Raw genomic sequence first — 23,495 nt, forward strand, 5'->3', positions numbered from 1 at the left:
TCCTTTTGTTTCGTTTAAAAGATCTCACATTCAAAATCATTCATCAATTTCATCTGCTTATCTATGGGCAAATCCATTATTATAAAATTGAATTTATTAATATAACAAACCTGAAAAGAATCAGTAGGAGCAGCTGAACATAAATATTCGTCGCTAATAGATTTTACTTGAAATGGATAATTTATTAGTAGAACAATGTACCAAAATGAATGTGCATTCTTAATGTGATCTGTCCCTTGTCGACAGCAGTCCTGCGTCAATATCGCGGTTATGTCTCTAACATTACCTACTGCAAATTTTAATTGAAAAATGACAGTTTATTGGTCCAAGTTGCCGGTTTCAGAAAAAAAATCAAGAGGAACACGTTTCGACATTACGAGTTACTGAGGGTACTTAAATTTACGATACAGTTTTTATAGACGAGTGGCAAATCATATCGTCGGTTCAGCTGTTAAACATTCGATAAAAAATACAAAATTCTGCAAAAATTTCGAAGTGTGTAAGCTAAATAAGGCCTTTTTCATGACTTTTCACCATCACAGAGAATCGGGTTACTATGATTTTCAAATATTTGGGTAACCACAGTAATGACGTTTCCAGTCACACTAAACGCAACGAAAAGAGCGCACAAAAAGCCTAAACGACCTTTCGATTTTCAAACTTCTATTCAGGTGATGTCATCAGGAATTAAACTTCTAGATATTATTTTTCGTCGATCATTTTTTCAAGCTACTTACGTCAGTTTATAATTGTTAATAGCACTGAAAATGTTCAAATCATGAGCTGAAGGATTTTCCAAAAGTGAATCTCGTTTTCCTCGTTTCAACAGCTTGAGTGTAGATGCACTAACTCCGTTCACTCCGGCCAGCGTGTTGTAGGTGTAGTGCTTTGCTTTGATCGTGCTGATCACTTGCTGTGGAATATCGTAATTTATTTTGACCTTCGCCGACTGATGTCCGACCAGAAGTACTTACCAGAACCAATTTTATAAGAAACACGGCAAATGTTAGGAAGGAGATGGTTAGAAGAGCAGCTTCTGCCGAAGGGAAATCCATTCCTCCGTGTCCGCTTGTGTAGTACTCATCCATCCAGCCTCCTCTCTTCACCCGACGTTGCCCGTTGGATTCATCAGATTCAGAAGGCTTCCCCCAAAGAGCAGTGATTCGGTTTTCTAGAAAAAAAATCTGCATTCAAATTCATCTCCACGTTTTTCTGAAGCAGCCCTTTACCTATGCTCAAAAGCAACTGATCCCGAAGATGCCTCAACAGTCGGATCTTATCTCCTATATTTTTAGTTGCTTTCAGTAGAAAACCATCCTGCATCTTTTTGAGAAATTTCAGGAAACTCAAGAAACTGCCTTCTCCTTTAACGTCAGGTCCAGGTCGTAGTCGACGTCTTGACGGAATTACCCGAACGATCGTAACTTGTTCCGGTTCTTGCGGTCGACGTTTTCGTTTGATAATGCTACTAACATTGCGAAACCTATTCTGTAATGCATCGTAGTCATCAAAGTCAAGAAATTGTTCTGTGCTTTCAGGCGATTCGATCGAGTATGTGGACTCGTTAGAAATCTGTTCATCTGAGCTCACGCTCGAAGCATCCGTTGGATGATCGATTCTGTGGTTTCCAAAATGCCCATACGAAGAAGTTCCCAGTGACTCTGGTCGGGGCGTAGAAAAGTCCGTATTCAAATACTCAATGGATTCTTCCTCGTACTTGTTGCTTGGTGGTTCATGATCTTCGTTTCGGTGTGAGATTATAGCACGATTAGCTTGAATGAATGAAAGGGACAATTTACTATCTCGGAGCTAATAATTTGTTACTGCGGACTTACCTGTTATAAAGTTATGTCCTTGTGACGGCCGGAACCACAACTCCTGACTGCTGGTCAAATTACCACGTGGATGTGCAAATAGTCTCTTCTGGAAGTTTGCGTATCGGTTCGGTTGTGTTGCTAACAAACCAACGATTGGCCGTTCGGTTGTCGTAGTCCGTCGTACAAACTGCTCATAATCTATCAGATCACTAATTTTCCCGGATGTGTTGAAAGTCTTTGCGTCTTCCGTTTCGGCAATGTGATTGATGAGACCGGAACCGGCGATATATGACGGTTGGTTGATGTTCTTTCGAATGACCGCCGTTGTTTTCGGAGTGGTCGTCGATGGTTGCAGAAAGGGTATCTCCACCCATTCAGTTACGACGAACTCGGACACCATCAGCACTATCGAAAGCAAGATCTTTGTTCCTCCCGACTGTGGTTGCATTTCGCCCCGGCACGGTTGAGATGCGACTGATGCAGTTTCCTAGCATGACAGTAAAAGGGAAAGAGATGCAGTTTTCGACGGGTAACGAGGCGCAACAGACGTCGGTAATTGCGCTGTTGATTGTCGCAACTTTTCGGTTGCTGGTTGTTGATTTTGCCTTGACAATAGCAGAGCACGCTAATATGGCTTATATTTCACGGTCAGGTGCGATTCTCCCCCCACAAAATTGCAGAACATGTGGAGGGCAAATTTCTATTACCAGGCGCAATTTGAATGTGCGCAGTCCGGAAAAAAGATGCACTCACATGACATGACAGCGACATACAGCGAGCTTTTACTTACAGCAGGGCGAACTGGGTCAAACGGTGTCAGAATGGAATAAAAAAAATCCACCGAAAGGAAAAAATCTATCTACGTTGATGCTAGTCATCCATTGCAAAGTAAGCATTAGAGTGGCAATATTCTGGGGTCATCTCTAATACAGCTCATCCAGAGTCGATTTAAAAAAAAATTGTTTCGAGATGACACTAGATCTCCACGTTTCATGCAATTTTAAGACATTTGGACAATTTTCGATTTTGGGAATTTCATGTTGATTTCGAAATGTTTAATCAGGTCATTCTGTCATCAGTTTGACAAATTTTCAGAATGCGATGAATTTCGAGAATATCTGTTTAAATTTATCTAAATTTCAGAAAATAATCAATCAATATAACTCAAAGCGGATCATCAAACACCTAGACAATTTTGAAAATATTTTCAGATCAAATAGTGACTTGTCCATCGATTACGAAATATGTATCTCGTCACCGTTGCCAAAAATGAATACGAAAATGTTTAGTATGTTCTTTGCCGTTGTTTGTGAAATTTGTTCAAATTTTGACAGTTCAGCAGTATTGTTTGTAAACATAGTTGTTTTTGTTTGTCTGTTGACAAATTGAATGAGACCATTTACGATCCATTTCGCCTAAATAGAGTTCACGATTGGATACGGTTTGTTTTTGAGATTTATTAAATAAAAGTCACTAGTTGCAAAGTGTAAAAATGATTGTTTGAGATGTGTTCTTCGATTTTTGTTCAAGCTTGTTTGTAAACAGTACCGCTGAACTGTCAAGGATGAATTCTTGTTCATTTGTGACGTCACGTTAAAAAATCCAATAGCCCGACAGTACATTTCAAACGAGCATAGGTTTGTTAAAATCGGTTCAGCCATCTCTGAGAAAATTGAGCGGTAAAAATAACTTCGAAAAGTGCACATACATACACACACACATTTTCCGATCTCGTCGAACTGAGTCAAATGGTATATAACACTATGGGTCTCCGAGGCTCCGTTCGAAAGTCGGTTTTTCCAGCAATTCTAATAACATGCAAAACGTGCAAAATCGGGAAAGAATAAGATGAAAACGAATCGACAATTCAGTTCGCAAAACGTTCTTCTTCTTCTTCTTTCCCGATTTTGCACGTTTTCGTGCTGATTTCCAGTTTATTTATAAACGAAAACAAATATACAAATTAAAATCTTCATGTTTTTCGGATATACAAAACTAGTAAATAACCAGTTCTTCTTAGGCTGTGAACCATTTCACGGTTAATTTTAACTTTTGGGTAAAATCTGACACTTGAGTGGTTATTTGGTGTCGAGTAGTTAAATTTGTCTAAAACTGTGGCCCATTTCAAAATTTGACGGACGGAAAGTTATTTGGGTTTATTTTCCACTGGAAGTAATTTCAACTAAAGAATTAATATTAGAATTTTCATTGCGAGATTTTTTTCAGTGTTGGAAAATAACTATCGATCTGTCAAAAATAACTATGTTCTCGAGCTGGGTTATTTTTGACAGCATCAAATTAACCACTCGAGTGTCAGATTTTAACCAAAAGTTAAAATTAACCTCGAAATGGTTCACAGCCTTAGAATTGCAACATAAACTGTTGAAATTCGCTGGAAATTAACAAAACGACCTACCTTAGTCAGCATCATCCATTCCTCTAGCTGGAGTGTAGTGAAATGGCTTAAGTCGCCTAAATTTTACACTAACACATTCAAACAAACACATAAATTTTACACGAATATTCAATGACATTTATAATGTCAATGTCAATCGGGTTGATCGAGCAGCCAATTCAGGTGAAAATTCTAGCACTGAACCGATCGAGCACTGCAAAATCATGCCATCGAGTAAGAACTCATTGCGCATTCCTTCATTTCGATAATGTGGGTATGAATGGCGGTTTCTGAAGCCGTCGTTTTTTGTAGTGATAACGTTGTTGTTAAGCTACGTGCATATTATTTTGATGCGCACAGTATATGACTGTGAAAATGAATTTTCGTCTGATGCTGGAAATCATAAATTTTTCCATTCCGACACAGAGGATTTAAATGCCAAAGAATTTTCATATTATTTTGTAATGTAAATACAATCCACACATTTAGATCCAATTCTTGAGCTCGGTAAATTAAACATACAACTTTGCTGATTGTTCAGTAATCAATATTGTTTTCCGAGATTCGTTTAAAATATTTACTGATTTTTTTGGCAAAGTGCATCTTTACGAATCAGCAATTACGTTTGCTGAAATTTCGAGCAAGCAAGCTTTAACTTTTGTCAGAGATGATTACTGAGTATGGCTGTGCAAATCTCGGCAATTATTTTGCCAAGATTCAGCGAAAAAAATTAAGTGTTAAAACTCCGTTACATTTAATATAAAAATAATTATAGTCCTCCTTTAGTTACCCTATCAAAAACATCCTGTGTGTCATCTAGACTGTGTTTATTTTTTAATTTACCAACAGAGTTGCCATTCAAACAGAATTTCCTGTAATGTTTTGATTTGTATACGTCCATGCGAATTAAATGCAGTATATAGATTTAATACATATTGCCAAAACTAAATACAGAATTGTACCTATTTCTCATCCTCCAACGGAATACAAAATCAAGCCCGTTTTGTTACAATATTTACTTGCTTCTGGTCTGCCGCCACTTAAATTGGGGTGAAAATTACCAACACAATCAAAAATAGTCTAGATGAACAACGTTAAGAAAAATAAATGGTTACCTTCCAATATCGCTACAAAAGTTAAATATATTATCAACGTAATCCAATAATTTATTGTGACGTTTCATTTTCAAATATTATAATGACATCAGGCATCCCTGCAAGCAGCTGATAAACGAGGGGAAACCAACTAGTAAAAAAACTTTTACATAACACAAGGGGTGTACCGATAGTAAATAGTTTGCGCAGTACAATATAGGTGGAACTAGTGCATCACGAAAATTTATTTTACTCATACTGTCATGTCTGTTAGTCTGTGATATATTTTCTTAAATTTTCAATGTTTTATTGTGCCATTACTTTCGGAATCGAATTGTGCTCCTTTTTTCTACTGGAAATGACATGATTTTTTACTTAACTTTTCACTGTGTTGTTTTTTTTTCGAGCCTTTAAGTTCAACTGCCAAGATAATTTCGAAATCAATAAATCTATGAACACGAATTTGCTCAGAAATGTTTATTTCATATTAAAAATTTCTTTGTCAATAATTGATTTGAACCTCAGCAAAGACTCACATGCATGATCACCGATAGTTTCGGTAATTTCTTTCCTAAAACCGACGAAGATGTAGGTAATCGGTCACCAGAATGTCTGCCAGCCATATTTTTTCCAGCTGGCAGCGTTAGTCAGCCATCTGGCAGCCATGCGTATGCGGGTATGCGAGTACTCGCATAGCTTTCCCATCTTAGTATGCTATGTTTTTTCGCACGTGTCAGAATTTTAAGTTTGATTTTCTATTCTTGTGAAACTTTTAATCGTTCGATTTAGTTAAGTTTGTGATATCATGTCAGCTCTTGATGCAATTAAATTACTATAATTGGTGGTGACTCTTCTAAGGAAGACAGCTAAAACAGTGACTTTGTAGGTTTCAATGCCACCGTAGAGAAATATTCTGAAATTTGAAATTTTCGGTTGTTTCCATCCAGTTGTTTATGTAATGATTCGACATAGCCGGGTTTTCAACAATTCAAATTTCATTTGAAGAAATTTGTGCGACGACATCCGGTATTTGGTGACTTTAGTAACGAATAAGAATGCTCGATCGAATGTCATTCGGTCAGACTTGATTCACATTACATATTATTTCATAAGTTTCTGTACGTCGAAATTTCAAGAATTACGTTTTATATATTTCGGATCACTAAACTTCCAGCTTGTTTTTTTACAAATCACTTTTTATTCCGTACTGATGGTGGCTTTCGCATTTCATAGTCTTTTTATTTTTTACGTTAACATTCACTAGCGCGACATCTTTCGTCATCAGCATGAAAACCAAAATGTTTGGGTACTATAAATAGATCTAATTATACACTATTGGTTGTATCGGAACGTCAAAAAACTACTGTGTGTGTGGGTGTGTGGTGGTAAAATTATTTACTTAACATTTAGACAAGCTAATCCTACGCCTAGATAATCAGAACCGGAACTGTTGAACCCCTCGCGTCTTTTTGAACTTACGTAATCAAAACTCGAATATATAACTAACAGTGGAAGCGTGTACAATTTATGAGTGTGTATGTATGTGTGTTTGTGTGTATTTATGTAGGTGCGTGTGTGCGCGCGCGTTCGAAATGTCGGACAAGAGTGTCTCTATCTGTTAGTAAAATATTTACTAAATAAATTAGAACTCAGTAATACATCATAAAGTTAGTGCAATCAATAATCCTCCCATTACGCTATGGACCGTAACTGAATGAGATATTTCACGACAAAGAAAAGCAAATAAACTGGTGCGAAAGGACTACCAGGTCCTGGTAATAACCGGAAGTAATCGTAGATGTGTTAACCTTGGTTCAGTTTTAAGCTTGTTTAGGAATTGCGTTTTCCCTTCTAGGCACTGCTATTTCCGGGTGTAGAACTTACAGCTCCATGGCTTTGTCTTGGTCGGCTTGCATTCTCTCTCGGAGCTGACTGACGCTGTCCTCGATTCTGACGATCAGTCGAATTTTCTGTGGAGGAAGAACAAACAGACGGGATTGGTTGGTTTTCATTTTTGGATTTGAAAGTACTCACGTTAGCCCGATCGCCGGGAGTGTTTCTCCATAGCCAAATCATGTAACCGGGGATGCACAACATCGAGGACAGGGCGGTGAACCATCCGAACGCATGGGCCCACAGTGGGTACGAGTATCCGAGGTACTTGATCGGAGTCCACTGCACCAGATTAAAGATGAAGACGCCCTGTGGTGTTTTTTTGTATTTGATTTAATTAAAAAATAAAACATTTTAGATTAGAATAGTAGCGATATAGCATTATTAATATTCAGTATAGAGCTATGGACATTCGTTTTCAAAACTGACTATGACGAAGAATTTCAGACATTCATTTGACGAAATAACCCGATTGGAGATGGTGAATCTGAAAAACAAATACCTTAGTACTAGATTTTACATTCCCTAAATTGAAATACGTACCTGAATTTATGATAGATTTTGTGTGTTGTGATGTATGTGATACAGTTTGTAACTCCAAAGTAAGGAAGTGGAACGAAGAATTTTTTTATTACCATCTCTTTTTAGTCTTCTGCATATACAAAGGTTTTTTTTTATATCAAAGTATGTTTGTTTGTAATGGCACTTATCGAAAAGTACAACCAATTCTCTTCTTCCAGAGATCGAACTATTTTTTATTTTATTCTCTAGATTGAAAAGAAGGGTATTCCTAAATGAGCGCACATGAATCGGAACCAGTAGTGTCTTATTGCTGTTTAGACTATACAGAAGGTGAGGCAGAACGTTGACGTGATGAAAAAATACGTACTCGTTCATCATAGAGTGCCTATAACCAAAGTGACGACAGCTGTTCGTTTGGAATGACAGCTCCCAGTTCCAAACGAGCAAACGACCTGTCAGTTACAATGTAAAACTCATGTTGCCAACATTACGGATGAGAAGTCGTTACTCAGGTTGTAAGCACTCTAGTTCATCCTTGTTTTTTTTTCTCTTCTAATCGCACAACTGATCTAGTTGGGTTCAATTCCATCGATGGCTTCACTACTTACTTAAGCATGCGATCTTTTTTCGAGAGCATCAACCTGCGAACCTCTCAAGTGGCCTATACACCTTCAGTTTTCCGGACAGTCCAAATGAACCTTGGACGGATTAAAAAAAACTGAACGATTATCTGAACTGAGCGTGTGTGTCGTCAGGTCAGTTTTGCGTTTTGTCTTCATATCAGTTTCATCAGTTTTTTTTTTCTTGGAGGAACTTTATTCTGATCAAAAGAAAAGGGACGGACTGAACGATTAACTGAAGAACAGATCAGTTAATCGGATGAAATTGAATTCAACAGCTTCAGTAAAAAAAAACCGGATGTTTGACCGGATGAACTATTCAGTCACTTCAGTTAATCATTCAGTTCATATTTTGTTCGCTGGCAGCGTTTAGTTAACCGTCTAGCAGCCATGCTCATGCGGGCATGACACCCAAAATTAATTCAGCTGTTTTTCAAAGAAGGACGAATCTTACAAAAGTAAACAAATCGAGTTTCTTGCTCCTACCAATAAATTCTTCAAAATCCTGCAATTTTGCCAAAAATTCGGATTCTTCAAAAATCTCAATCTTAGTAATACAAAGAACTATAAAAGGCGAAATCGACGACACGACCAGGCACTTCGAAGAAAAATCGGAATGAAAATTGTTCGTGAGCGATTTACCGCCAGTTACCACAAATAAAGCGACCCCTTGATGACGATAAAAATAATCTTCTTGAGCAACACTGTTTAAGTTTCTGCGAACTAGTTACCAAGGAGCCCCATAATAAATAAACAAACCAGTCTAGAATGTTTTGAAATAGTTTTTTTAATTAAAATTTTGTGCCATCAGCGTAAAAATAAAAGAACTCAGAAACCAAGATTGTGAAAGTTGCACGAGGCACCGCGAGCTATCGGCCGGGGACTGGTACCCCTGAAAAGTTTAATTATTAAATACGACAAAGCTTGACGATTTCACAATACGCTAGGTACGAGGAATAGATTAATAATAATTAAAAAAAATTAATAAATAATTTATCATGAATTAGAGAATATTAGAATTTTAATATTAAAAGATACATTCATCTATCAAGTTAATGTTACAACGTTCTTTTTGTATTCGCGCCGTCCGGAACAATATCCAATTCTGACGCTAAATGTAGTGCTGCGATAGACAGGCGTTATTCTATAAAATCATCAAGCTTTTCAAGAGTCTTTCATGTTCATCAGATTTTACACCCGCTTTGCGATGTAAAGGAGTTTCTCTAATGTCCAAAATATGACGGAGTATTGTTTTACATATACGCTGATTAGAAACTTGGGTTGAATGATTTGGAATTCAGAAGTGACGAATATACATAAATATGATGAATACTTTAGAAATTCATTAGAAAAGAACAAACATGAGTTCTATTTATAAGTGTATTCGAATCTGCATATGAAGTGCGATTGCATCTCGTAGAATAGTACTGATATACCGGATTGACTCAGCTTTGTAATTCATATTTCGATACTAAATCATCATATTGATAATAAGATTCATTTTGACGGATTCACCGAACTATTGCAGTTTGCTAACATTTTAAAACTCATTTACATAGCAGACAATCGTCATAGATCTGATCTGAAGCTTGATTACGTTGAATTATTTAACAAGTATCAACGGATATTGAAACGTTATGTGAAACCGACAACTTTGCCGCGAAATAAGGATCTTCCACCCGTGACAGCATATTTAGTTTACATTGCTCAAGTCTTCAATGCGTTCATCCACTTGTGTTGCCAGTTTGAATAGTTTTTCAGGAGATTTCATTTTGACATTACCAGTTACTGAGGGGTAGTTAAATTTGCGATACAGTTTTGATAACCGAGTGGCAGGTCGTGTCGTCGGCGAAACTGTCATTCATGTTGATTTATTCAGTAGAAACGCTTTTTATGTTGATTTATTCAGTAGATATAGAATGAAAGTTGTAAAATTTGCACACCTCTCAAAGATAAACGAACAGATCATCGACTAATCAAAAATTGATCGAAGAATATACGATGATTCCTAAATACGATTCGACACCAAAGTCGAAACATTCATCGATGTTTTTCTCCATTTGCTGTCAATGTTAGATTCGCCGTTCTTTGAAAAACAGCAGAATTTCTCTTTTGGTATGTAATACAATATTTCTGTATAAAATGTTCAAAACGACGTATGTAACAATGAGAGATTCTCTTTGTTTACTTTCTCTTTTGATTATTACGGCACTCTTGGCAATCCTTCTCTCCAATCATTTACCGATAATAATAACTAAAACTATCATCTTTTAATCTGCTCTGGAGAAATTACCGAAAAGAGCAGGAATATTTCGCAATAATCGAAAGAGAAAGTAAACAAAGAGATTCTCTCATTGTTACATACGTCGTTTTGAACATTTTTTACAGATTTCTTCGCGTTCGCCTTCGGCTTAACCAGGCCCGTACCCAGGATTTCGTTTTGGAAGGGTCCCTCAGATAAAAAATAATGTTCCTGAAGATTTCCTATGTACATGATTTTCCGTGTGCCTTCTACCGGCGTTTTTAATACTTTTTCACTGGAACTATCATCATATAAATTTGTGACTGTGCCGAGAGAAGGTTATTGTACACTGAGGTCTTTTTTTATGAGACTTTTTTATGCGAATTTTTAGAGTTATGCGTTTTTTTATGCAAAGTTTCAGAGTTATGCGGTTTCCCTTCTGCGGTTTTTTATGCGAGTTTTCAGAGTTATGCGATTTCCCTTCTGCGGTTTTTTATGCGAATTTTCAGAGTTATGCGGTTTTTTATGCGGTACGTGAATTCACATTAAAAAAGACTTCAGTGTATTACATTTTTTTAACGTTTACTGTCATGTGATTTCTGTCCATTTCTGGAGCACAACAATCCACAAGACTTGTGATTATGTGATAGATTTTGAGAAGTGATCCGAGATAGCTCCCTTGCTGCGATTCGTGGAAAACGGAAAACATCTTCTGAATCTGTAGGTCATATTAGTTGATGACCATACAAACTTACTTCGGCTATACTGGTTTCGGTTCCAGGTTCCGGAAGTAGCGGTCTGAAATTTCAAAACGACACTCAGATTGCTTTCTCAGAGCTGACTTGAGGTTTGGGATAATAGTTCGAGAAAGCCAAATCTGATGAGCATGGTGGAGGATGAGCTAGTAATCCATTAATGCACGCATTGAGGTAGTCCTCCAAAAGTATTCTATGGCAATCCCAGAAAACCGGCATCATGATCATTCCTACTCATTGAGCCTCCCTTCCAGGCACTCGTGCCGCTTTTAAGTACGACTTTAGTCCATTTTCGGGTAATCATTCTGTTCTCTGGCGTATAATAATGGATCCAGCCTAACATGTACTCAAAGTGCGCTTGCGTTCGTCTTTTTAGTTTACAATAAGTATGTGTGAGATCCAGCGGTAGGATATCTTTTTTCATCTGCAAAATCTTGTCCAATTTGCGCACTTTCTCTTTCCGGTCATCCAGTATAATTTTGCGTATTTTTGGTTTGTGCAAAAAGCACATATTTTGTTTCGATCTTTTCACGTTTCGCTTTCGGCTTGCTTCCAAATCGATCGAAATACAGAATAGGGTGGAAAATGTGAAATCTATTGGCCCTTATTACCGGTGTCACTACACGGTGAAAACCAAGTGAAGTGACTGTGACCCTTATTATGGGTATCACTTCACGGTGGAAATCAAGTGAAGTGAATGTAGGTCCTTATTACGAAAGTCGCTTTAGAGACAAAAGTAAATATTTGAATGAACTTGATGTCTTTATTACAATCACGCCACCAGCATTTTGTAGAAAAAATTAGTTTTTTCCACGCATAGTGATGTGATGCGTGATATTGGTAATAGGTAACATAAATTGAAGTGACATGTAAGTGAAGTGAATGTGAAAGTGGAAGTGAGAACGGTAATAAGGGCCATTATGTAACACTCAAGACTGCTACAAGCATTTGCAATTAAAATTCGTACTTGGGATAACCTTTCAGAAAATTAAGTAATTTGTGTTCGCCTTCATGATGTTTGTTAAAAAAATGGTAGGGGTGAATATTTTTGAGTTCGCCTCGGGCGCCAGGAACGCTGCCGCTCTGTTTCTCATTCTGAACCGAGTTCATCTCATTGAAATTAGTTTGAACTGAAATTCGAGTCTATTTTCGGGTTCACTCACAGCCCAGTGGTAACTGCGAACTCAACTCAGTTTCCTGAAAATTATTTATTTGAAACAACTATCCGAAATCAGTTCTAGATTTATCAGGCGAAAAAGACAACATTTCATCCAAACACTCATTACCCTTCCAGTCACTTGAAACGTCAACAAGCGCGTGCGATTTGAATATATTTGGTCAAAGCAAGCGTGTAAAACAGCGTCGTATCGCTTTGTAACGCTTCGTGCTATACTTGCTGCATGGCAACAGACTTTCACATCCAGAGCACATTTTGTCAAAGCTTCAAGAATCAAGCCAGCCACTTTCCACTCCGGAGGGCGCTCACGGTCCTGAAAATACGACAGATTCCACCGAGAAGACGTGAGATTGCAAGCTAATATGAACGCATTCCTTCGATGATATCGGTCTTCATGCAAACGTGCAAATTAAAATGACAGCACTGGCAATTAGGTTTTTTATCGTGACGACACAAATGAACAAGTATTCATCCTTGACAGTTCAGCGGTACTGTTTACAAACAAGCTTAAACAAAAATCGAAGAGCACATCTTAAACAATCATCTTTAGACCTGGCAACTAGTCACTTTTATTCATCAAATCTCAAAAACAAACCGTATCCAATCGCGAACAAATGCTTCAAAACTCTATTTAGGCGATATGGACCGTAAATGGTCTGATCCAATTTGTCAATAAACAAACAAAAGAAATTTCTATTTACAAACAGTACTGCTGAACTGTCAAAATTTGTTCATCCGATTGAGGTTAGCAGTGACGGTAAAAAACCTAATGGTAGGTGATATAGAGTGAAAAAGAAATCGACATTTTTCGGTTTTTTGTTTTGTTGATTTTGGTTTTTTACAAATATTGAACATCTAGTCCTTTTATTATTGGGTTATTGTTTGTTACCATCGAGATTTTTTGTTTGTTTGTTCTATGCTTCTTTTTACGAATACTCTTCGGAACGAAATGCGGAGCTTTGTGATATGTGATATTAGAGGAGGCCAGAGGAGAGTGATTGGAATGAGATTGGTTAAATATGAACAATGAATTCAAATGGCGTTTTTTTTTTTGCTTTGATTGATAGTAAGTGTACTTGCAGAGGGGGGAAACAAGAAAGGAAACATATGTGTTAGGAGCAATAATAATTAGTATAATCCTTAACGAATCCTGTACAAAAATTCCAACTCTTCTTACGCGTTGTTTCGCGAGCTCAATTCGAACTTCAACATAGTAATCAATCTCCGGGGCTCCGCTGCAGGTAGTTCTGTACAATAGGTAAAACTTTTTGTTTTGTACTAAAAACTAGTAAACCCTATTATAATGTTTAGAACAACTACGCCTACCAAATCTTATCGATGAAACCTGATACCGTGTTCAGAGAGATTGAACTTTCCTGTACATAGTCTCGAATAGAATCTGCCTAACGAATGCGGATATTTTTTTTCCTGTCTGATGAGTAGAAGAATTATCCATTATCATTGCTGCACGGAATGGGAAATCTTTCGAGTGGTAGCTTTCTTACTTACAAAGTAAACAAAGATAAATACCGCGTTTAGAATCGATCTCTGAGATTGTGTTTCTACTTCTCCTTTCTCTACTGATTTAGGGGGGAAACACAAAAGTTAATTCATACTTTTTTTCCGTTCCGCTTTCGCCTACAACTAACAAATCTCTCCGTTGCTTTGATGTATGCCAATTATAAAATATATAAAATTAGTTAAATATACACCGGCTCTTTTTTTCCTGGTTCTAATGGAAGTGATAACTTTCCCGTCATTCGCAAATGATTGATTATAACACGTATGCAGATGAAAATGTAAGAATGCAATCGAAAATGTGTGTACAACGAAAAAAATAATAATTTTTTTTATCACATTTTTTTCTCTCAAACATTTTTGCCTATCGGAGGGGGGGAGGGGTTTTTTGTTTCTAATGCGATCTCAGCACAGCACAGCACAGCGATCAGTTCACTGGGGTGTTCGTTTGTTGTAAATCAACATACAGATTTGTTTGAAATTTTTCTCTTAAGCTAAAAAGTACCGCTTGATTCACAGAAGAAAAAGAAGAAGAAAAAAACCCCATATTTACACTTTTCACAAATTGCTCGGAATACCCTAACCTTCGCGGATTCGGAATTCTACTACAATTTCTTCTCCCAAATGATAATGTGAGCATCGGTGGAGTTTGTTTGTCCGAGTCCGGCCAGGGAAGCGGCCGAGTTGGTTCGCTGGTGATGGTTCTGGGGTGAGCTGGTAGCGGATTTGCTAGCACCACCATCGACCGGTCCGGTTCGTTCCCAAATGTGTCTCCAGTTGACGCAACCACGGCCACCGGTCAGTGTGAGGATCGTTCTGCGGCCACCAGCGCTTGAATTATCCCCAACGTTCGGACCGGTGGCACCGGCAGCCGACTGTTTGGTTTTCCTTTTAACCGTGTTGTGATGCGAAGAAAACTTTTCCAGCTCAGAAGGCGCCGCCGGCGCCAGCGCTGCGGTTGAGCTGGATTCTTTGGGGCCACCGGCAATCGATTCGGTTGGTTTTAGGGGTGCCAACATGACCACCTCGTGCTCGTTGATGTTGTCCAGATCGGAATTGTTCATTTTGTGACTAGCACTGGAACTGTTGCGGGAAACATTTTTACTTCCATTCGCACTGCGACTGCCCACGTTCTCGTCACTTCCGGACGAGGTGTACACACTGGACGATCGCGATTCCATGGACCAATTGGAAAGATCGAGCGACCGCGGACGACTCACCTTCATCCGTAGCCTACGGTCCAGGGTTGACACCTTGGCTGGAATTGCCGCAATGTCCGGATCGCTTCGACGCTGATACTCGTAACTGGGATCCAAAATGTTTCGATCGTCCTGATTTTCAATGTCTTCTTTGACGAAGATAAGATCACTGTACAATCCATAAACGTCGCAACCCTGATCTGAGTACTGAGACGACGAGGACAACGTCGAGTGGATCGAAGGTGAAAATGCTCCACTGCTGGTACGGAGATTTCTCGGCAGGGTTTTGGCCATACGACCGGAATCCATCGAAGGTTGTTTCTTCCTACGAAGAATCACCGGACTTGAGCAGATTTGTTCTTTCAAAGCCGTTGTTTCTTTTTGTTTCTCGGCATCGTCCACCTTCATCACGTTTGGTTCCACCGATCGGGCCTCGGAGTCCTTGTTTTCGCTCTCGGCGATTATCAGCTTCAAATCGGGCACCTTGGCTGCTGCCTGCACCGGGCTGAGTGTATGATATGACTTTGTCACCAAAGGCAGTAGAAACGTGACAGGACCGAGATGGGCATGGTAGGAAATATTGACACCGCCGCTAATGATGGGAACACCTTCCAGTCGCGGTAACGGAATTGTCAACGTGATTCCCACGTTTGTTCCTACCCACAGCATTCCCTTTGCCGCCATCAAAGCGGTAACCTGAATCGCAGAACTCGATTCCCTAGAAGGATTTTGATGTGACGAAGTCACCCGCAAAACATTCGAAGCGATGTTGATGTCCTGTAGATGTTTGAAAGTTTCCGTATGATACAAACAAATGATACTCGAATTCTTCAGCGAAATCCACAGTCCTATACCAGAATGGGCCAGCAGATTGACAGTCGCACTAACGTTAGCCGAGTTCGTATGTTTAATATGGAAATTCTTCTCAACCTCACCGGTCCTCCCATTGATCACGTACACGTTTTGACCGGCCGCGAAATACACGCTGCTATTGATCGCCAACAAGCTGGTGATCGGTTCCGTCTGTACCGTCAGTATCTTCGGACTGTTTAGGCTCCAAATGCCAACATCGGTTCTCGAGAACACCAGCACACTTCCATTGGTCATACCGACAAAGACTCGTTCATTAAAATACAGTATCTGACTAGGAACACCCGGCAGTGACAGGTTGACCAGCTGTTCATCGTTGATGGGATAGCTGGCCGAGTAGATCAACACCCGGTGGTTGTTCGTTCCCATCCAGATCGAATCCGCACCGACATCATCGCCGGTGATCAGCCCACCCTCCTTCACGTACTCCATACACGTGACGATGGTTTCCGGTAAACTGAACCGAGCCAACTCTCCGAATCCGCCGTTGCTCTGGTGTTGGGCACTGTTATGCGAAAGAATCGTCACGTGACTGTTGATCTTATCGCTCGAGCAAATCCACAGCGTGTTCGAGTGCTTCGAACGTTTCCGTGCCGAAGGTTTCAACCGGTACGCACCAGATGCCGCTAGGTTCGATGAGAAATAACATCCGCAGCAGACCTAGAAGTACAGAAGGATTGTCCAGGTTGTAGCAAGACTGTGACCGAAATCCCCCAACGCAACAACCAACATCGAATTAAGCTAACGCCACAAACTACCGAAAATAAGCAATGTGTGGATCTTTGTTAGTGAACAGACCAAGACAAAACATGCCCAACTAACCTCGGTTTGATGCTGCGACTTGTACACCGGATAGGCCTTCACAAACAGCGGCATCTTGGCGAGGGAGTATCTTTGTTCGTGTTCTGCACCGATTTGCCACGCGGGAGAATTGTTCGGATCCAGGGCTAGCTGAGCCAACCGCAGTTCGGTGATCCAGTCTTTCTTGACCTGTGGGCTCTCGATCTGGAATGTGTACGTTAGGTCCTCCTTACCACCCTTGGCAGCATTTTTCAGTACCAACTGGAGACAGCATGAGTCCACCCAGGAAATTTCTTCGTCCTTTTTCTAGTCATTGGAAAAACAAAACTTCGGCTTAGAATTGAACCAGAACCCGATCCCGCTAATGCTGATCTTACCTGTATTGACGCCTGAATGTCCGCCAGGATGGACTTGGTTACGCCGAGATTGATTTCCTTGTAGCTACCCTTGAGCGATCCGACCAGATCGTTGATCCGCGACATGACCTCGTAGTCATGCATCAAGTTGTTCATTTCACCGCACAGATTGTCCGCGTCGCTACCGCACCCGGGAAGCGTTCCACCGCCGGGACCACTACCGAACGAACTGTTCATCGTTGCGGTACTCCCACCAACCGGCAGCGCACCCGATCCGAAATGGGGCGAATCGAAGCTGGCGTTCGATTTAAGGCTGTTGCCGCGTTTCATTCCTACGAGAAGAAAAAATGAAAAGAGAAAGCAATAATAAGGATCTCTTTTTTTTTTTCATTGTCTAATTGATTCTTGGGACGGTCGATTAAGAGTTGCAGAAAGCCCTAAGAGCAAGTGACGGTTGTTTTTTTTAACGTTCTCTTCTATTAATCACCAAGCGGTTTTCACGTTTATCACCTTCGACTTTCAAACAAAATTGTAAAATCCAAGAAAATTTTTAAATTCAAGTCACGATAACCAAAAGAGAAAGTGAACAAAGAGAAACTGTCACTTGCTCATACGGCCAACCGACATGTGACATTAGTGACTTTTTAATCATTACATACAGTTTTTGATCGTAGCAAGCGTGCTGTCGGTCACGAATACATTCCGCTTTCATAACAAAATGTGCTTTTTTTGATTGCATTCATTTAATAAATTGAGTTCTGGTGTTATTTAAAAACAAAAAAGAAAGAAAAGTTGTTTGTATAGAACAATACTTTTTTTTCATTTTGTGTTTTTTCGGTTCGTACTATACTCGGACTATGCCATCCGGACAATCACTCATGCTCGCCCTTTTTCTACCGAATTCATTAGGCTTTTGTGTCGGAGTTGTATTTTTTCAAATGAAATCAATAAATTAATGATTTATTACAGATTTTTTTACTAAAGTCGGTTTCGCTTAAGAAAACTTAACCTGACCCAGGATAGTTTCACCATACAAACACTTTTGAGGAAACTATGTTCGGTCGCACTTAGCAACGGGTTCAACAGTGGGAAAAAACCCCAGGAAACCCGCAAAGAAATCGGGAACCATGGAAAAAGGCAACAAACAAGAGTGTTTCTTATGTAAAAACCTGTTTTAATCCACCTAGTGGTGTAATGACGCCTATCTCATATATAATATTGTGGTATTCTATTCAAAATGTACTTCCAGCACTGGAACCCGAGAACCGGTATAATCGAAGTCGGTTCGTACGGCCATCAACTAACAAGACATACAAACTCTACTAGTTTATATTCAAATTTTGAAGATTTTATACAATTTCGTCATCGTATTTTAAACGACGATTTAATTTTTTTTGTATCCGAAAAAATGCAGTAATTTTTTATAGGACCTCAAGACCTTTCATTTGACCCTAAGATTGGGAATAAAGGTTTTGTTTCGCCGGTGTGACGGCGTACAATATTGAACACACTTTACCCTATAACTCCGAAACCGGAAGTCGGATCCGGATGAAATTTCACAGCAGCTTCAAAGATAAGATGAGCTTTAATTCAAATCAAGCATCACAGAGAAATCAAAGTGAGTTCTATTTTTGGAGTTTTGCATCACCACTTTCGGTGCTCCCGGAACTGAAAAAGGAGGGACCAGTAGTGCCGAATTAAGTTTTTATACCCACAAACTAACAAGCTCTGCAAACTAAAAAAATTATTAAACAGTTTTATGGGATTTGTACTTGTTTTTAATCATCGTTCGTGAAAAAAAAAAACTCATGAAATTGGTAATTTTTAATTGAGTGCAAACTTTTTCTCAAATTTTCACATATTACTATATAACTCCGGAACCGAAAGTCGGATCCAAATGAAATTCAATAGCAGGCTATGGGACCGAAATATCTTTGAAGCTTAGTTTGTGAAAATCGGTTAAGCCATCTCTGAAAAACGTGAGTGCATATTTTTTTCCATTTTACATATCATCCTATATCTCCGGAACCGGAAGTCGTATCGGGATGAAATTCAATAGCAGGCTATGAGACCATGAGACCTTTCATTTGAATCTTAGTTTGTGAAAATCGGTTCAGCCACCTCTGAGAAAAATGTGTGTATATTTTTGTTACATAAATACACACATACACACACACGGCCGGACACACACAGACATTTGCTCAGTTCGTCGAGCTGAGTCGAATGGTATGAGACATTCGGCCCTCCGGGCCTCGGTTAAAAAATTGGTTTTCACAGTGATTGCATAGCCTTTCTATATGAGAAAGGCAAAAATCCAAGAAATTCAATGGAATGCCCCGCAGTTTTAGGGTTTTTTGTAGTATTTGTTCTGTAACTTGAAAAGAAATCGAGTGCGGTCTACTGAAATAGCTTGATTTTATGTAAAAATGTCTGAAGAATCGAATGGAAGAGTGTACACTGGCCGCACGAAACGTTTTGGCAGCTAGTTTACCCCATTTCCTCCATTTCATGATATCTTAATTCTCGGTAAAAGTCATCAAAACGTTTCGTGCGGCCAGTTCGGTTTTTTCCATTCGATTCTTCAGACTTTTTTTCATAATATAAGATAATTCTCGTATGTTTGCAACGTTCGCTTAAGACTTTAGGGGGATTGAGATGAAAATTTCACATATTGGAGGAATTGAGGTAAAATAACCACCAAAACGTTTCGTGCGGCCAGTGTAAATTCTGGCATTCGATTCTACAGACTTTTTTACATAAAATAAGCTAGATTTAGTAAACTTCCAATAAGTTTTACCGTGATTTAAGACCAATTTACAAATTTGATAATTTACAGACAAATCACCTTTTCGATTGATGCTTTTCAATTTATAATACTATGAAAAAAGTCATAAAAACTTTTTGCATTGATTTTCACGCAATTAAAATTTGTTTTGAGCGCAGCTAAAAAACAAGCGTCTGTTTGCTTTGGTATTCGGCACAAAAAGAATGAACTGCTATTACACACACATACACACACACACACACACACACACACACACACACACACACACACACACACACACACACACACACACACACACACACACACACACACACACACACACACACACACACACACACACACACACACACACACACACACACACACACACACACACACGGCATTTGTCGGAATGGCGATAAACCGATGGCAAGAATTTCAAAAATTGGTAAACTTTCCCGTCGAAATTTTGCTCGCACATCACGTAATTCGAAATCACTCGCACGGCAAGTTAGCGACATTGTTGAAAGTGGCCAACTGTCGCCAGCCTAATAAAAGCGTTAGTTAATAGCAGTGACTTCCAAACATCTTGTGAAAACTCACAAAGAAATATTATAAATTTATGAGAAGAAGTGCGTGAAAAGTGTCTGCTGCTTTTATTTAAACAACAGTATTATTTGGTTCCACTTTTGTTGAATTTGGCATTTTGCCACTACAAAAAAAAACCATAGAGTGATATGACTCGAACGAAGGAATCCCAGCAGAACTTAAGAATGAGAAAAGTCTGCTTAAGAATATGATCGGATCAATCCAGCGGGAAATAAATGCGAAGAAGTGCGTGGAAAGCGTCTCCTATCTTTCTTTATACAGCAGTATTATTTTACTCTAGTGTGGTAGGAATTGACATCTTGCCACTACAAAAAAAGACCATGGAGTGATATGACTCGAAAAACGACGGAAACCCAGCAGAACTTAAGAATATAATCCTCGAAGCTCAAAAACAAAAACTCACCTGCCGTTAGTATCCTGGACAGTGTGATTGATTGGTTGTTGTCCACAATCTCCACATCCTGTACCGGGTGCATCCATTTGAAGGTTAGCTTCTCCGAGGAGCCGAATTCGTGCGATTGCTTGGGAGCGACCGAAACACACAGCACCTTATCGTTCAGCAGTAGTAACCGGCGTTTTTTGCTTTTCACTATGTAACCGGACTGGTTAAACTCAAGCTGGGTGACGTTATCCTCCCGTAGCAGATACCGAGTGTTGCTACTGTTGATCGTATTGTCGGACGTTCCACCGGACACCAACGAGCGTATGTTGAAGGTACCGCTGATGTTCTCCAGCATTTCCTTGAACGCTTGGAACTGTTCGGCTTCCCGTTTCCGTTCGTTCAACATTTCCGCCAACGATTCCAGTTGGGTTAGGGCCAACTGTAGGGACATCCGGTCGTGGTGACCCTGCGGAGTGTATTTGAGCAGATCTTGCAAAAACAGAATGAATTGTGGAAACCGTTGGACCGGTTTCACCATCAGCCCGAAAAACGACAGCCGATCGTGAGAACTGATCTGTTTGACTTTGAAAAAATCGGACAGGGCCGATTTTCGCTTTGCTTCCATTCGCGCCAGATCCATGGCGATCGAGAAATTGTTGATGAATCCACTGTACACATCCAGAACGAGAGATTTGCTAAAGGTGGCCACGAAAACGTCACCGATTTTCTCCTCCGAGTCCCAACTTTGGATGTAATCGGCTAGCGAAATGCGAAAGAGTGTGTGCAGTTGGAGGATTTCCGGAAGACGATGGAAAAGAATGGCAGTCTTCGATGGGTTAAGAATGGGTGGGTTGCTTTCTTCGAGGGGTCGTTTGTATTCCTGTTGAAATAAAAAAAAATCGGTTGGTGATTCAATGTAAAAACTTAACTTAACGTTCGACTTACATTAACTAGCCGCTGCAGCGAAGCCACGTAGGAATTTTCGCTGTGTACGATGGCGGCAACGATCAGTCTTCGTTTAAGCTGCTGCTGGGTAAGTCCCGTTGGAGCCGGTGGCAGTGCAACGGGGATGTGTCTTCTTTCGTTCGTTTTCGGCTCTCCACCGGCACCACGGGTCATCGCAAAACTGTCCAGGGCCAACTGCAGCGGATCCTCGTCCGCTTCCATTACCTTTCCCATCGCTCGCTTGCCGGCATCGAACCGACTTCCGGTGCCAAACAGCGAACCGGTCGAATCCACGTGATCAATACTGTTGCGACGATTTTCCTTTCCGCCAGCGGAAACCGAACTGACGCCGCCACTGCTGTGACCTTTCACGTCGTACTGATTCATCGAACCGCGACGTATCGAAAACCAGCGCGATAGTCGGGAGAACGGTTCCGACGAAATCGACGGTGACGGACTGGCCGAACAGGAGGAGGTGGACGTATTGGCCGAGTTGGTCCCGGGGCTCATCACCAATGGTGGTAGCGGGGAGGACGCTGCTGACGCTGTGCTCGGCATTGTGGATGCTGAAAACGAAAATATGAATCAATAAAACACAAGAACATTTTTCAGAATGGTGAATAGTACTGTTAGAGGTTAGGTATTTGATGAGCTTTTACGCGTCAAGAGCTTTCAACGTTTGTGTACACAAATGAGTTGTCAGAAGTTATAATGCATGAAGCAGGCTATGATTTTCATTGTTATTTCCAAGACCACGAAAAAAAAAACAACCACGTTTCAACTTACCGTGCATAGAGTTCCGATTATTGTTGGCGAGATCGGCAATCAATGATTTGTCATTACCGCCAACGACTCCACCAACACCCACCGGAACGGATACGCAGGGAGTTGTTCGGCTGGTGCTGACGTGATTCCCGTTGTGCACTGCTACTGCTGCTGCTGTTGTTGCCGCTGCCGCTGCTGCTGCTGCACTGTTGCTGCCACCGCCGTGGTGACCTTTCCATTTATCGAACGAAAAGTGATACTTGGCCTTGTTGATGGTGTTCTGCAGTTGGGTGATGCTGCGTCTTCGCTCCCCAGCAACCGGATCGGCACCGATTTCGACCGAAGACGGTACGATGGTGGCTTCCTTTGGCGTTGAGTTGTTCTTTGGTTGGCCGCCGCGACGATTGCGGCGATTATGCTCCCGGAGGTACTCCTCACAGATATCTTTCTCGTCAAGATCTAGCTCGTCCTCGTCGTCGTCGTCGTCGTCATCCTCGTCATCGGAGGAAGAAATGTAACGTTCCTCCGAGTAGCAGCTATCCTCGGAGCTGACTGTCCGGGTTGACGGTTTGTAATCGAGCTTGGTGCTACTCCGTTCCGTCTGATACGGGATCAGTTGGTCCACCGCACTCGGTTGCCGTTTATCGCTGATCACGAGAGAAGGTGGCGTTTCGAGAACTCGCTTGCCACCACCACCACCGATTGGAAGATCGAACGACAGTGTACTATCCCACGAAGTGTCCGCCGTCTGGTAGGGTTTTGTTTCATCTG

The 23,495-nt window shown here is 40.3% G+C and overlaps 2 protein-coding genes across 3 annotated transcripts in view; both read right to left on the reverse strand.

Annotated features, from left to right (window-relative positions):
• Window positions 1-716: 716 nt before the first annotated feature.
• LOC131425552 (uncharacterized) lies at window positions 717-2,454 on the reverse strand. Its single transcript, XM_058587520.1, has 4 exons — window positions 1,836-2,454; window positions 1,230-1,772; window positions 975-1,171; window positions 717-913 (listed from the first exon to the last, which is right to left on the reverse strand). The coding sequence occupies exons 1-4, from the start codon at window positions 2,263-2,265 to the stop codon at window positions 734-736; spliced, it is 1,350 nt and encodes a 449-aa protein (XP_058443503.1). The 5' UTR covers window positions 2,266-2,454; the 3' UTR covers window positions 717-733.
• Window positions 2,455-6,481: 4,027 nt separating this feature from the next.
• Window positions 6,482-23,495, reverse strand: part of LOC131426439 (uncharacterized) — a 118,935-nt gene continuing 101,921 nt past the window's right edge. For both annotated transcript variants that reach the window (XM_058589172.1, XM_058589173.1), the window contains 7 exons: window positions 22,746-23,492; window positions 21,960-22,525; window positions 21,036-21,894; window positions 17,281-17,591; window positions 16,925-17,209; window positions 7,341-16,762; window positions 6,482-7,276 (listed from right to left, as the gene is read on the reverse strand). In XM_058589172.1, the coding sequence (XP_058445155.1) occupies window positions 14,639-16,762; window positions 16,925-17,209; window positions 17,281-17,591; window positions 21,036-21,894; window positions 21,960-22,525; window positions 22,746-23,492 (4,892 nt within the window). In that variant the 3' untranslated portion in view covers window positions 6,482-7,276; window positions 7,341-14,638. The remainder of the gene's footprint in view (window positions 7,277-7,340; window positions 16,763-16,924; window positions 17,210-17,280; window positions 17,592-21,035; window positions 21,895-21,959; window positions 22,526-22,745; window positions 23,493-23,495) is intronic.

Source organism: Malaya genurostris, chromosome 1 (assembly GCF_030247185.1).
Source record: "Malaya genurostris strain Urasoe2022 chromosome 1, Malgen_1.1, whole genome shotgun sequence".
NCBI lineage: Eukaryota > Metazoa > Arthropoda > Insecta > Diptera > Culicidae > Malaya > Malaya genurostris.

What these genes read in the sequence shown, in the direction of transcription:
- LOC131425552 (XM_058587520.1), bottom strand. Translation starts at nt 2,265, where the DNA reads ATGCAACCACAGTCGGGAGGAACAAAGATCTTGCTTTCGATAGTGCTG. An exon ending in AGGACATAACTTTATAACAG is followed by an intron (nt 1,773 to 1,835) that starts GTAAGTCCGCAG and finishes CATTCATTCAAG; the next exon opens with CTAATCGTGCTATAATCTCA. An exon ending in TCAGTTGCTTTTGAGCATAG is followed by an intron (nt 1,172 to 1,229) that starts GTAAAGGGCTGC and finishes TTTTTTTTCTAG; the next exon opens with AAAACCGAATCACTGCTCTT.